Here is a 15318-nt window from a genome sequence, read left to right as displayed (position 1 = left end):
CCTTAATCCATACAGGGCGAATTTTACAAGAGGTGGAAAACTGAAATTATTTATTCACTGGAAATTTTTTCAAAAGTCGGAAAGGCATGCAATAGCAGAAAAATGAAAAATTCGATAACTATAAATAAAATAATCAAAAGGCTAATACTGATTGGTTTTCAAACATAACCATAGTTAATTAGGCAGGGGGCGCCTTGTCTTTGGTACGGGTTTCAGTGAAGAGCACTCTTTCGTTGGTGAGCCCCTTATGGGAAGCCCAGAACTTTCGGACACGGCTGCCACTATCTTCTGGAGAGTATTTTGAACTAAATCTTTGATTTCCAGCAGTGTTTCGACTCGATGACAATGAAAAATGAGAGAATTGCATTTCTGCAACTCTGCTACAATATCACTTTGAAGTGCTGCAGCCACTGAACTTGTAGAAGGCGCAGGTATAAACTCTGGTTAATCGGGAGGTTCTACAGTGTTCATCTCAGCAGTACTGCTCTGGTTAAGGGCTTCATGGGATAGCGTACTATGGTGCTGAGATATGTATGGCCCGTCCAAGCAGTTTTTAGACAGTGAAAAGACAAACCACCAAAGAAAGAGCGGCAGAGCGTAGTCACTTGTCTTGTGTGTTGCATCCAAGCAAACAGCAGCGGTTCCGTACTTTCTAAGCATATCCCTCATGAACTTAGACTGGAAACAAAGTAGCAATGTCTCCTCGCACTCACTGGCATCACTCTCTTCCGTGTCATCTCTGTTGCTGCTGTTTGCGTTTTTGGTTGGTGCATAGGAGCGATAAAGTACAGAACATTAGGGTTGCTCACTTTGTAGCTTTTTGACCAATTTACGATCGTTTTCTTGATCGATAGTGCTGAAGCGGTCTTTTTTAAGAATGTTCTGAATGTGGCTGTATATGACTACTTGTTGGAAAAAATGCCCTGCAGCTGCCAGTTGGCTTTTCCTTCCCAGGAAACAGTACATCGTGAACATAATAATGAAGACACTTTTTCACGTCGGATGCCGATGCAACTCCTTCTCTAACTAAAGCGTCAATCCTCTCGGCAACATTTTTGTCCATAGTCTCACCAAAACATTCAATTGCATCACACCTGTGATTTACATGGGATGCGCAGTCGGCAATCGTGACATAAATCCTTCGTTCTGTGGCCACAGTTTCCAATGCTTGAAGCGCTTCGTGCAATTGCCTGACCTTGTTCGACTTCAGCTTCTGTTCGTTTCCATGACCGCAAGGCTGGGGGATGTCCACCTAAACATAAATCGCCATTATTTGAAATGTGCGTGCCTGAATTCATGCTAGTGCTAAAGCTTTGTGCCGCGTACGTAAACGTAGCTTTCCCTAAGCGCTATCAAACCAATTTGTATTTAAACATCTTGAGTAACCGTTGTGATATATATGAAAACTTTCTTGGCCCTGCAAAAGCGTACTTTTTAAACTCACGCAACTGGCAGTCTGCGTGAGTGAACATAAGTGGCCTATATGCATTGTATGGGCCATCTTCTGTCGTTCTTTAAACAGGTGGTAAAGAGATTTTATTGTGGGCTCTTCTTTTGATCCGTATCACGATAGCTCCCATTTTCTCAAAGTAAGAGGTAGTCTAATCTGCACCAGCGAATACTGTAAAATGTTGGAGGGTTACAATACATCAGTACGCACCGAGGAATAAAACGCGATGGCCAGGGATTTGGCATACAAGGCTACACACACACACACACACACACACACGCACGCACGCACGCTCTTTCTACTTTAAAGCAATTAAACACGAAAACGAAGGATTTCGCGCAAGAAGTGGAAAACTTGCATGCAATAAATGTGCTAATGCTGTAGAACCTTTTTTTACTACCTCAACTACATGAAGGCCATCGATATTTTCTTGTTTGCTGTTAGCACTGTTGTTATATCACAAAGTTAAGGTTGCAGAGATAAGTACACACTGCCTACCTGAAAACCTCAACTCTAACAGGAGTTGGAAAAGCAAGCGTACGAAAATCATATTTTCCAAAACAGGCCCCAAAGTGCGCGAATATGAAACATACGCGGTACGTGACCTATTATCACGCTTCAAATAGTCTGTCACAAATTTGTCTGTTACGCGGCTACAACCTCCCCCCCCCCCCCTCCTCTCCCCTCCTACTAGGACTTTTCGCTGCCTCTTAGGCGGGAATTCGAAACGACGGGAGTTCTTTATACATTTCGGCGGTCGTATTATCCAACCCTTCGTGAAAATACTATCGTGTTAGCCGTATGAAAATGCACGGTGTTTTTTTCTCTTGCCATTGTGTCGCTCCATACTATTCATAGATTCTTCACCAACATCTTCGGCATTAAGAGCGTCCATGAAACTTGTCTCCGAAGTTTCACTTGGCCGTTCCGCATCAAGAGATCTTGACCGGCGTGCTCGTCAGGCTGATACATACGCACGGTGTTTAGCTCGCCGTTCTTCCCACTCTTCGTCTGTTTCTTCGGCACGGCGCCGTCGCTTGGCCGCAGCAGATCGTTCCAGCCTCGCCTTGTACACATCATCCGAGCGCAGCTGCAGCCCCCTGTTTTATCCCGCTCTAGCGAGCGCTTTCTCTCGGCAGCGGCCCTGCCGGCCTGTGAAGCCTCACCTCCGCCATCGATGGCGCTACCTGGGTCCCCGTCTCTCGGTCTGTCGTGACGTCACGTGGTCACGTGGTAACGGCATGACGTCACCGCTCTGGCTCTTGTGAAGCCTCACCTCCACCATCGATGGCGCGGGCCGGGGCCCTCTCGGTCTGTCGTGACGTCACACGGTCACGTGGCGCGCAGCTGTACGAAGAGGTGCCAAACCATCAATGGCACAAAGTGCAATCAGTATTGCTTTCGCAATAAAAAGAGCATCGTACTGTGCCGAAAAACGTATTAGGCGGGATAGTATCAACGAGATTTCACGCTATCTTCCTTTACCACTTACCTTAAAGTCTGGGTATAGTTCAATCCACTGGGGCATCCCTTTCTCTTGGTTCCTTGGAGGTTGATTCTCTTTTTCTGGTAGACGTGCGTCCAATTTGTCGTTGCCGGACCCTGTGAATTAGGTTTCATAACGTTTCACGTCTTAGCATTGGCAGCAAGATAGAGTTTAAGAGGCGCGGCTAGGCGACAGAAAGACATACGATATACGGAGGCAGCGGCACAAATTATAATCGTAGCGAGGCAACGGTATAAACAAGCGGCCGGTTCTGTATATGCAGATAAGCTCAATGCCGTATCATGTGATTTCAAGAAAGAAAAAGGGTATCATTTTGCTCATGGAGGGTTTAGGCGGGATGGGTATCTAACATTTTTTTTTTCGTAACGATGACAAGCTGCATTTTGACGAAGAAAGTCCAAGGAATTAACTACGCGAATATGATGAATTCCTTCACTAACCATATAATAGGGGATATGCAAAATTACTTCGACGTCGGCCAACACTGGGTGCAAAAGTCGGGCCGCCATCTTTGTTAGGTCAAGCGCCGGCTGGTACGGAGCATATTGCATTGCCGCACGTATCACCTTGCAGCCGGACAGTCCCTGAGTAGCGTGCGACGTTGACATGGCAGAACAACGGCGTTTCCCAAATTCTGACCATGCGATGTGGAAAAACGACTTGGAAGCCCTTCCACATTTGTCTGAGGGCACGTTAGCAGGCTTATGTGCGTCGGCAGGTCCGTCTAGTCGGCAGCAAAACAAGTCGTACATCTTTGCCGTCGAAGCCTATACATTGCCTTCATCGGTGTCGACTAACATTTGCGACTCAAGGTATGTATGCATGATATGAGCTACAATTTTTAGCCAGCATTGCTCCTAGCCAGAAGCCATTTGCGCGAATGTGGGCTACTTCTGACGCCCTAGTGACACCCCCGTACGACCGTGTGCTCCGCGTTTCGAGATAGACGTACGCCAGTTTAGTCTGAGTTTAAGCGGCAAGAACGGCAAAAAAAAAAAAAAGGCAAACAATGTATTCCATAGTTCCTTAAGCAAGCTGCGCGTCGTGCTCGCAGCTACACACCAAACTTGGTGGGACATCGCGTCGTGGCCGCGGCTCAGCTGACATGCTGCAGTCAGTATTAGCGCGAGTGTAAAAAGCACGGGAAACAATACTTTGTACGCCAGACTTCACCCATTATTCTTTCCTCGGATGAGCGTTCATACTATCTTTGTGTCTGCTCTGCAATGTGTATGGCGATAAACCAGCTTCTCGTTGGCATTCTTCCCATTCATTAACGCATGCCTTGTGCCGCAGATGTAAAAGCAATGCGTTGCTTCGCCGTGGCTTGCACGGACTTTTTTTACGTCACCTGCATACTTATAGCGGACACATACAAGAGTAGGACTGTGGCTGAGCTGTAGTAGGAGGGACAATAATTTGCACGAATCGTATGAAGGACAGCACGAAGCAGGGTTATCATGCAGTTCATGTTTATTAACTGATATCTTATTTACTGATAAAATGTTCATTACACAAAGGTTACAGAGGGATTTTAAGTTGTTGTCCAGTGGACATAAGAGGTAAGTCATTCTGTGTACTTAAAATATTTTTTTTTACAGACTTGGCATCGTCTACGCGAGAGCGACATGCTTTAGAAGCCAGAAAAAAACAGGCCGGCCTTACAAGGTTCATCTGGCATTTCAGTTGAACAGTTCTACAGTCACTGACACAACATGTGAATGTGCTGCTGGGACAAGCGGATCGTGCAGCCATATTCTTGCTGCCCTGCGGCTCATGATTTTGTTAAAAAAAAAATTTAAAGAAGCACCACCAGAGCTGTCATGCACGGAGCTCCCTCAGCAATGGAGGCGCCCTCGACAACATAACATCAGGCCAATGAGTGTGCTCGACGTCGATTGGAGGAGCCCTCGTGAAGATGGCACCCTTCTACCAACACCTGCAAAAGTGTATGATGCACGAGCTAAGAAGTTAGAGGAGCAGCAGCAACTGGACAGTTTTCACAAGTTGGGTGAAAGTCTCCGTCGACTTGGAAATGATGAATTTGCAGCTGCCCTGTGCACCGCAAAGGGACCTTTTAAGGATACCAAACTAGGGATGGCACCTCCTGGCTCAGCACTGTCCTACCAGCAAAAAAAGCTGCCTGCAGGCTTCAAGACATGGAAAAATATTCCAGATGGAAGTGGAGTATTCCTATTAGTCCCAGAATTATTCCTGTTCGACCAAGCTGTGCCGCATACATTTGTCGACAGATTCAGTGCAGATGAATGGAGTATATTGAGGGTGAGTGGAGCTTAAAGTACCTCACCTCACTTCCCCCTAGTGCAGTATTGTTAACTGTAACCCTGTAATATGGCAGGCTTATATACTGCAAGCATTCACAGCACTGCACTCTTTAATAGCTGTATAGTCTACTTGTAGAGATGCAACCCTGTAGAAACAGCACGGTTTAATCCTGCATGAAGACAGTGTACTCAGCCACAGTGAGAACACTAAGGACATATATCATGGAACTTATTTCAAGTTGATGGGGTAACAAAATATGGTATGATTTTAATTATTTAAAGATAGTTAGAGTAGGACGTGCGAAAGCTGTTTGCCCATCGATGGAAGTTGATGGAGACAATGTAGAATGCACAGAGTGAGTGTGTTTCAGTTTAACATGCGGGCTGATCAGCCGTAGTGATAGCTACGACGTTGAATAATTGTTTCCCATGAGAAATTCCTGGGATCGAAATGTTCTGCTTTGACAAGTTTTTTTTTTTTTTTCCCCGAGCTTGGCAGATGAAAACCATAACATTCTTGGTTGAGTTTGCCCGCGTGTAGTTTTCACACTAAAATGTGGCTCTCAACAGCCAGCTGCTGGAACTTGTCGCTTTATGCTTTGTTCTATTTGTTTATTGCAGGAAATGCAAGTATCCCCTGAGGATGCCAGGCGACTAGAGCTCAATTCAAGGCAACAAGCACGAAGTGAATGCTGGAAGGAGGGCCGGTTGAACAGGTTAACTGCGTCGTGCTTTGGGAGAGTACTCAAAAGGGACCAGTGGACGGACAAGGGCCTGCGGAATCTTATTGAACCGAAGGACTTGTCCCGTGTACGTGCTATTCAGTATGGACAAAGGAATGAAAGTGCGGCCTCAGACCGGTATTGTGTCACCATGTGGAACCTAGGACATCATGTTACACTGCAGCACTGCGGCTTGGTAGTACACCCAGAATGCCCATGGCTAGGCGCTAGCCCCGACAGGCTTGTGTATGACCCAGAAGAACAAACATACGGGGTCCTTGAGGTCAAGTGTCCATACTCTTTAAAGGACAGCGAGCCAGAGCAAGCTAGGTCGGCAGAGTTCTGCATGACATTTACTGAAAATGATGTACCAAGTCTAAAAAGAGACCATGAATACTACGCCCAAGTACTTGGCCAAATGGCTCTGACAGAATGCAAGTGGGGGGACTTTGTTGTCTGTTCGGAAAAGTGGATTGTCATAGAGCGCATTTGCTTTGATGAAGCAGAGTGGACACGCATGAAGGCAAAGCTGGATAGCTTCTTTTTCAGTCATATGCTGCAATATGTTGTAAGTAGGAGGAGCCTTTAATTTTCGCATGCAGGCTAAACAGAAGTTATCAGCCGGACTGTAGCCACACAGGGCAAAGGCCTCTTTCTTCGCGTTTGTTTTCTGAACCATTCGGCACGCTTCCTGTCTTTTTCTGAACCATTCTGCACGCTAACATTAACAGACAGCAGCCTCTTAATGTTACACTTTAAAGTAGCGGTGCGCTAACAGAATACAAAAAGACAGCACAAAACACAAGGGCAAACTTGCTGCATTTTCATCTTCACCTACATGAATGAGGATGAGACAAAAAACTGGGAACGAAAGTACAACCAAAAGCTAAAGCACCTAACCCTCCTTTTCTGATCCGATAAAAACAATAATCATGTTGTGTCAGGCACCAAAACAAGTTGGTGGCCTGTGCTGAAGGAGTGGTTTACAAGATTCCACTCTCTTGCGGTAAGGCCTATGTGGGTCAGACTGGCAAGTGTGTGAATGGGAGGTTGCGACAGCACAATACGAATGTCTCGTAAGACGTGGAAATATAAATATCTTCCGATAATTTCACATATGGCTCCTCTAAACCACGATTTCACAATGCCTGCCAAGGTTTCAACGGTGTCAAGTGCTTTTTTGTAATCTATGTATAAAGATTGATTATATTACAAGCAATTTTCTATCACCTGATTGATAGTGTGGGTATAATTCATTGTACAGTAGCGTTTACGAAATCCTGCCTGATCTCAAATGTGAATATACATAATACTTAGAGTTGTTTTGCCTCCGTATTCAAATGCTCTGAATATGAGAATACAAAACGTGCAGTGAAAATCCACAGTACAGACCACAATATCACAATGAAAAAATGAGAAAAAAAGCCCATATCACTAGTCTTTGCAACGCCAGAAATATGAACACAACAATAAAGAGCAAAAAACTATAGCAACGCACATTAACAGAAATGAATCTTCTCACCATTACATACAAAACATGAAAATATAAGTAGCGTTCCAGCATGACCTATTACCTTCCATACATGACCTCTATGCAGTTAAATGCAATGTTAATCACAATTTCTGATATGCAGTCCAGTGGAACACAATAGCTAATCTAGACGAAGTGCACAAACTTTCATGATAATGGGTGCAGTTGCATGTTAATCCTGATATTTCGTTCTTCATATTCTATTTTGTTATCGACATTAATGAACAGGACAGTCGAGCATACAACAACACAAGCTGCATAGAGTGAACTGGTTGTACAAAGCTCGCAAAAAAGAAATAAAGCAATACAAAAGACAGGGTGGAGCACTGCCTCTAGTTTCATAATAAATGCTCCATCAAGCATGGCACTCATGCAACATTTAATGGTTTTGTCATCCAATCAACTATGTAAAGAATTCATCATCCTCTGAATGACACGGTGCAGGAATGGAACTTTGCACGAGTTGGTCATTCTGTGCATGTGGCTGCAAACACAACAAACACCAAGTAGCTGACACTGCTGGATATGCAGCGGTGCATCATATAACCTCATGTGGAGTCATCAAACGCCCACAAAACATCTGTATTGCTTTGACGCTGAATTAGAGCAGTTTGGAAATTCGTGAGGATAGCTGCTACTGTCCAAATCTGATTAATAACTGGTGCCAGAGTAAGTGGAATCGGTCGGTCAAAAATATGGTACCCTTTGATCCGCTGTATTCTCCGCTCCACATGTATCCTGAGTGAAGCAATCTCTTTAGTTTCTTGCACCTGGCCTTTTGAGAATGTTCCACCTCTTAGAAATGGGGGTATGTTTAGCTTCACACCCTTGCTTTCCAAGAGATCCTCAATAACGAATCCCTTGTCTGCCATCACACCATCATTCTCTTCAAAGTCCAGCTCTAGAAACCCACTCCTTACGACACACTCCCTGTCTGAAGTGGACCGTGTGAAAAGCTCAGAAACAAATGTTACAAGTCCATTAGGAGAAACGCCTATCAGCCCTTTAAATGTGTTTGAGGACTTGTATGAGGAGTAGGTGCTTGACTGAAGTGAGAGAGATGATGGCACCTCACAACGGATCTCAGTAGCATCCAAGATTACCCTTGTTGATGCATAATCCCCAACAAATACAACTGGCATGTAGTCATCGACCACTTTCCTAGATGCCCACAATGGCAAAGTGCCCAATTTACCATAAAGGAAATTCAGCCATGATGTGCATATCCTAGACACTGTTGACTGCGTAATGCCAAACCTATGTGCAAGGTCAGTCTCAAACAATCCCAGGCGCAACCTAACCAAAACCAAGAAAAGCTGGTTCTCAGTGCTGAGCTTTCTCTTGCGGCCCCTTGTTGCAGAGGATCCCTCGGCACGCAACACATTGCAGCCACCATCGCCAGCCTCCAGGAATACAAGGAGGGATGTGAAGTGCTCATAGCTCGGCAGCCCGGTATAGAACTGAAGAGCTTCATCTGATTGCTTGAACCGGTCGATACAAAAAGGAGATGTTCTTTCTTTTTCTACATTGAGCTGCTGAGTCACGCTATCTTTTTCTGATCGCAGCTCTTGAATTTCAGCCCTTGCTGATTGCAGCTGCTCTCTCAGATGGCTGCATTCATCACGAAGTTTTCTGATATCCTTGTCTTGTCTGTCAATCACAGCGACCAGATGTTCAACTTTTTCATGGTGCGCATGATCTGCACCAGCATGCTCAGACATATCTCCAGTCTGCACATCCATGTTGCCGTCGCTAGAATCAGGTGGAGTCTGCTGTGGTGCATTTGGCGTTAAATCTTGCACCGGCAGCAGTTGATCCTGCAGCTTGGCGGCTTGCCTGGCTGGCAGTGCTGCACGCTGCTTCGGGGGCTTCCGCTGCTTGCGCTGTTTGGCAAAGTTAAACACAGAAGGTACTGCTGTGTCTCTGAGGATGTTGTGACCACTAGCCACTCCAGGAATGTAGTCACACACTCGAAAGTGTTTCGAGCATACTTTCGTATACTCAGACACTTTAAAATTCGGGCCTTCATCTCTCTTGATCGCGATGATCCACTTCTTGCGAAGCGCGATATCCTTGGGGAAACGGTGAAAAGACACCTATAAAAAAAAACACGAACAACTGTTACTTAACCTAAATCTTGAGGTAACATGATGACCTAAAGTTCCTTTAGCTACAATGAATAACAAATAACTTGTTAGGAGCTGCTTTGATTCCAGTCACCACATGAAACTTGCTTACTTTGAAAAAGTCAGGGAGCACCTGTGAACAACTGTGTATTGATGCTAACATTGGACACGCACTCCCGGTCAGTGGCATAGAGTCTCAGGTGACTGCGGCCTGAGTGATATCAACTCGTCATTAATATAAAGTCATGAGCAGACTTGTCTAAAGCCCTGCAGTTACCAGCAAAGTGAAATCATAGCATAGCTGCAGTGCTAAAGGCACTGTGTTTCCGCCTTTCTTGCCTGTCTTATACAGCCTCGCTAGAGCAGAGCCCGAGCTTCAAAACTAGTAGCCTTTGCTCCTCAGTGGACCGCTCGAACGCTATAGACAAGCCTGCTCACGCCGCTTAGGCAATATTCGTTGCACGATTTTACAATGATGTCTGCACCTGTGCAGAACGTACACAAATGAATGTAAGCTTATTTGCGTGTGTTACCAGCTTTCGCCACGAAGTAATGCTGGACGTATTTAAGCGCGATCGCGGGCACACAGCAGTTCGAAGCAGCCCACAATCTTCAACGCGACCGGGTGCAGAAATAATCGAGCCCTAGCGTTTGGTTCCGTGTGCGGCTCTTGCAGCTGTTTCTACAGCCAGAGGCGCTTCTTCTACAGCTAACCAGCGGAGCACTCGAACGGAACGCTCTAGACAAGCCTGCATGTTCACGTCGCTTAGGCAAGGTTCGTTGCACGATTATTTTCGATAATGTCCGCACTTGTGGAGAACATACACAAATGAACGTAAGCTTTTATTTATGCGTGTTACCAGCTTTCGCCACGGAAGATTTCTGGACGTATGAAGTTCATTCGCGGCCACATCGCGCATCGGAGCCGCCAACAATCTTCGACGCGACCGGGTGCAGAAATAATCGCTAGCGTTTGGTTCTGCATGCGGCACAAATCAGCCGTTTATACAGCTAAGCCCTGCTAAGTTGCTTGCTGCATCAAGCCTGAGAACTAATCGCGGCACCGTGGGAAACGCGAGATGGACGCACTCTGCATCCTGCGCGATAACTAAGCGCCGAGGAGGTTATCAAACGGCGCAGTCATTGAGTTTCGCTACAAACACCGGCTAGCATAAAACTAGCTTAGTTTACACACCTTGGCTCATGCGCCAAGAACAATTGCGGTAGCTCTTCAGACGCGGCCATTTCATCACGGAGCAACAACCGCAACATCGAGCAGCACGTACCTTTTTTCTGTCGCTATCGATGATTCCTCGCTGTTTACATAGCGGAACGCAGCAGTGCGACGGCATCGTCCAGCGAGCAAAGAGAATTAAAAATCGTGTAGAACACAAATATGCTCCGAACAAGCAGCACGCTGTACCAAGATACACTGCGTCGACGGCGACTGCTGGCTGGCGGCTGCCGTCGGCTACGTTCCTTGACCCAACAAACATGGCTGACATGGTTACTTTTGCTATAACTAGATGGCGCTACCTATTTTGCATATCTCCTATTGTATGCACTAGGAGCACCATACATCTACTGCGGCTTCAGTGCATGAAAGTGCAATAAAACAACACTGGAACATGCGCATTGCATTAAAACATTTTCACCTACCGAGTCAGTTTTCCCGTAGTACATTTCGCCGAACATGCAGACTTTCTGTATTTCTTTCACTACACGAAACGGTATATTGCCTGCATAGATCCTGTGGCTATTGTTGTATCATGGAGAAGAGCTTTTTGGCTGAAAAAAAAAAATGTATAAGGCATATGTATTCCTTGCAGCCAATGCTTAAAGCCTGGATCCATCGGAAGGGAGTCTGTAGCGATTCGAGCACTGGTGGAACTGGAAATAAAGAGGGAAAGAGGGAAAGCGGCTGGCTGGCTGTTTTGCAAATCGTTTTATACAAAGGGGAGAAATCATTATGTTTCTCCATCCCTGGTTTTAGAAAACGTGTTACTGGTTCTTATTAATACTCACTGTGAAACTATCGAAACGATAGAGAAGAAACCTTCTCATTACACCAGTCTCAGAACAAAAAATGGTTTCCTGCTTTGTTTTCATACAGTCCTTATACTTTCAAGCTCTGGGGGTCTCAGACCCCTTTTAAATATTACTGGGGGAAAGGGGGGGGTCACGTCAGGTGAGGTCAGTTGACGTAGCACGTGACAGCAGCGAGGGATCCCCCCCCCCCCCCCCCCCCCCGGTGATTGATTGATGGATGGATGGAGGGACGGACAGACGGACGGATGGATGGATGGATGGATGGATATGTGGGTGGGTGGACGGATGGATGTAATATAGGAGCGCTCCTTTGAATCAGGGTGATAGCAGTCTATCATGCTCATTTTCCCCCCATACTTTATTATTTTAGATTGGTTAACCATACCATCATTCTATTTGTTGAATTTTTTCTACGTTGCTAACATTGTTACTTTTCTGCTAGTAAAAATCACAACAGGTTCTTCTTCTTCTTCTTCTTTAAATCTTCCAGCACCTCTACAAGGTAGGTGCTCCTCGATTCGGCGGGCGACGTGCAGTTCACACGCAAACACACTGAGACGAAGGCCAACGAACTTGTAGCATCAAAACGAACATTAACTTTATATAACAAGAACACGAAGCACAGGGTACAGATAACTTATTCACACGAGACAGAGAGGCTACACACTATACAAAAGAGACTAACTAACGGCAATACGAGCGCATCACTCTTTTTAACGACTTCTCAGTCGGGGCCTGCCTGCTACGCTATCTCCATCAACGACTAGCCTTAGCACAAGAACCAGAACCGTCAGTAACTGCGCGGCGCGCTCTTAAATAGCCAGCGCCGAACCTTCTAGAAGCGGGGGAGGAACGGAAAAACAGCTTAGAGCTGCCAAAGCTATGCCTTCCCCCCTTGGCCTTCTGGAGAAGCCTCGAACTTTCTCGAACGTGGTCAACACGGGCGGCCCTCCCGCGAGAAGCGAGGAGGAGGGCCGGGACCGTGCGGGGGGATGCACGTTCGACTCCGCGCATGGCGACGGCGCAGCACGGTGGCCGAGATGACGCAATCGGTCGCGTCGATTTCTCGTAGCTTGGGGAAGCTTCCATCGCTGTTTTCTGCGGCGCGCGCGCCGAAACATTAAAAAAAGGGCCACCGCGGCCTTACACGCCCCACCATAAGAGGATTGCTGGGCTTTTTTGCCCAGCCAAACCGAATACACACTAAAGGCCGCGGCTCTTCGTCCGCTGACACACGGTCTACATACACAGTTCCCTTTGCTCACAGTCTCAGGGTGGCACGAATGACATTCAAAGTTGGTCGCAGTTCCTGGCGCAGAAAGCTCACAAGCACAAAGTTCAAAAGCACTTCTCTCGCGCACAGTCACTGCACAGCAGGCAAAACGTTCAGAGCAAGTCCCAGATCCTGGAGGTCCACACACATTATATGTGGTCGAGTCCGGCAAGTGTTCTTCGCGCGCTTCGCTTGTCACTCCGTGCTCGCGAGCGCACACACTTTCATGCACAGGCGAGCAGGACCGGTACGCCCGCCGGCGCAACGCTGCTCAGGCACAAGTGGAGAATTTATTTCATCTCGAAACTCGTTAGAACTAGGGAGGGGCGCGGCATCATGCGGCGCGTGTAGGTCTGCAACAATGCAGCCTGCTAGACACTCGCCTTCGAATGGGAGACTCGTCGCTTTACTGAGCGTCTCGGGTTCACGAGCGCTAGTGGCGGCCAATTCCGCGACTGTTGCGGTGCTGACGTTGATGTTCGCGATAGCTGCTGGGACGTCTGCCCTACAAACCGCATCACTCGTGCCCGCTGTCACTGAACCAACTGTGGCGCCCTGTTCTTGGTAAACGCTCGCGCCCGGTGTCGCTGCTTCACCCGCATTTGCTACATTTAACGCGTCAGGATCGGTTTGTAAACACGCGGCAGCTTTACGCTCTTCGAATACCTCGTCTACAGCGAGTTTTAGTACGGTCTTCTGCTGCCGCGCGCCTTCCGGTGCACCTGGCTGAACGCTGACGCCCTCGGTAATCTGATCGCACGCGGGCACTTCTGTAGCTACAGCTTCCGTAGTTGTTTTGGCGTTCTTTACTTCCTTGGCCGGCGACGCGCCGCACACGCCGACTGAACCGTTCTCCTCGGCGAAGTTCCTCTCCGCCGCCTCGCTCGCGGTAGTGTCTGACGCTGAAGCTGCACCGTTACCTGACACATCCCCTTCGAGCACTATTCGGGGCCGCTCTTTCGGAGGGTTCTTTTTAGTTTCACCACTGTCATCGTTGAGCTGTCGTAGTAGCTCCCAATCCTCTCTGGAGATTAAGCAGTCCACTCCCTCTGAAAGTTTGTTGGTAAGCGCACACACTAGTTGTGCCCTCTGCGGGGTTTCGGTTGTCAACATCTCTCGTTTTAAGCTGACTGGTAAGGTAACTAGTGCAGCGTCGATTTTCTCGCCAAAAGCGGAGACCAGTTTTATTCTTCCAGATGGTTCGCGTTCCTTGACTGGCACTTTATCTTCTCTCACCACCGTGATCTCGGTACCGGTGTCAAGAATTGCCACAACAGGTACACCCGCGCAGTCTATTTCAACCTTCTGTAGTTCTGAAATCCGCACGGCGTCGACATTCCCTGCAGTGTTTATATCGGCTACGAGCGTTTTCTCGCCACCAGTCTGCTCAGAGATCTCGTTGTTGTCTTTAACCGCTACCGCCACTCTGTGTGTTCGCGCTCCTCGGGTGGTAACATTGCGTTCATTGTTGTTTCGACCGGCGTGCGGGCAGTCTCTGGCGAAGTGACCTTCCTCATTACACGTGAAACATCCGGAACTTCTTTTGAGCGTAGGTCTATGTTCACGTACGTTTGGGCGCTGAAGTGGTGCCGTTGGTTGCCGTACTGCTTTACCTTTGCCCTTAGCGTCTTCGAACGTATCTAACTCACTGGCAAGCTCTTTAGGTGTGAGCCACTTGGAGCCCTCGTGCAGGCGTATATATTCTAGTCCTTCGGGACTGAGGCCAGCTTTCATGCGATCGGCTACCATTAGTGAAATAATTTCCTCCTTTGTTTCCACCTTCCTAGCTTGCAAGTAATAATCAAAATACGCCTGCATACGCGAGGCGAATTGTGACCACGATTCATCGCTAGTCTTACGTGCGTTTTCGAAGCGTTCGAGGCACCGTGGAGGGGTCAGCTTCAGCTCGTTAATTACTGCGGCTTTCACTGCTGCATAGTTGTTACATTCGTCAGGCTCTAGTCCGTGTAGGAGATATTTAACTCGTTCCGTGAGTGCCGGCAAAATCAGATGTACTCGTTGGTCCTCTGGTATATTATACGAGGTGAATGTACGTTCGACTATCTCGAACCATACTGGGACGTCCGGGTCGCTCGGAATTTTTAGCCCTGACAAAACTTTAGCACACTCAGTGATGGGGTCTAAGCCTGACCGCGGCGCCGCAATCGAAGAGGTTTGCCCACAATCCGCCCGGCTTAGCCAGCCGTTTTGCGGGGTCCACCCTGCTTCAGCTTGAACCTTCTGGGCTTCTGCTAATGCTTTTTGAGTATCCAATTCGTGCTTTCTCAGTTCTGCCTCCATTTTTCTCATTTCCATCTCGGCTTCTATCTTTCTCTTTTCCATCTCGGCTTCTATTTTTCTCATTTCCATCTCCA

The 15318-nt window shown here is 47.2% G+C and overlaps 2 protein-coding genes and 1 pseudogene across 2 annotated transcripts; 1 reads left to right on the top strand and 2 right to left on the bottom strand.

Moving 5' to 3' along the window:
- Positions 1 to 795: 795 nt before the first annotated feature.
- On the bottom strand, positions 796 to 3565 carry LOC146171018 (uncharacterized; annotated as a pseudogene).
- On the top strand, positions 3414 to 7811 carry LOC146171017 (uncharacterized). Its single transcript, XM_084586602.1, has 3 exons — positions 3414 to 3769; positions 4559 to 5240; positions 5864 to 7811. Exons 1-3 carry the CDS (start codon positions 3564 to 3566, stop codon positions 6551 to 6553), a joined length of 1578 nt encoding a protein of 525 aa, XP_084442728.1. The 5' UTR covers positions 3414 to 3563; the 3' UTR covers positions 6554 to 7811.
- Positions 7812 to 7964: 153 nt separating this feature from the next.
- LOC146171016 (uncharacterized) lies at positions 7965 to 14692 on the bottom strand. The gene is made up of 3 exons (XM_084586623.1): positions 14593 to 14692; positions 13634 to 14283; positions 7965 to 9591 (listed from the first exon to the last, which is right to left on the bottom strand). Exons 1-3 carry the CDS (start codon positions 14690 to 14692, stop codon positions 8044 to 8046), a joined length of 2298 nt encoding a protein of 765 aa, XP_084442749.1. The 3' UTR covers positions 7965 to 8043.
- Between the last annotated feature and the right edge of the window lie 626 nt (positions 14693 to 15318).

This window comes from Amblyomma maculatum, unplaced genomic scaffold, assembly GCF_055883805.1.
Source record: "Amblyomma maculatum isolate TAMU_Amacu unplaced genomic scaffold, ASM5588380v1 scaffold_24, whole genome shotgun sequence".
Lineage (NCBI taxonomy): Eukaryota > Metazoa > Arthropoda > Arachnida > Ixodida > Ixodidae > Amblyomma > Amblyomma maculatum.
Note: the sequence above shows the minus strand (reverse complement) of the source record. Positions and strands in the feature narration are given on the sequence as shown.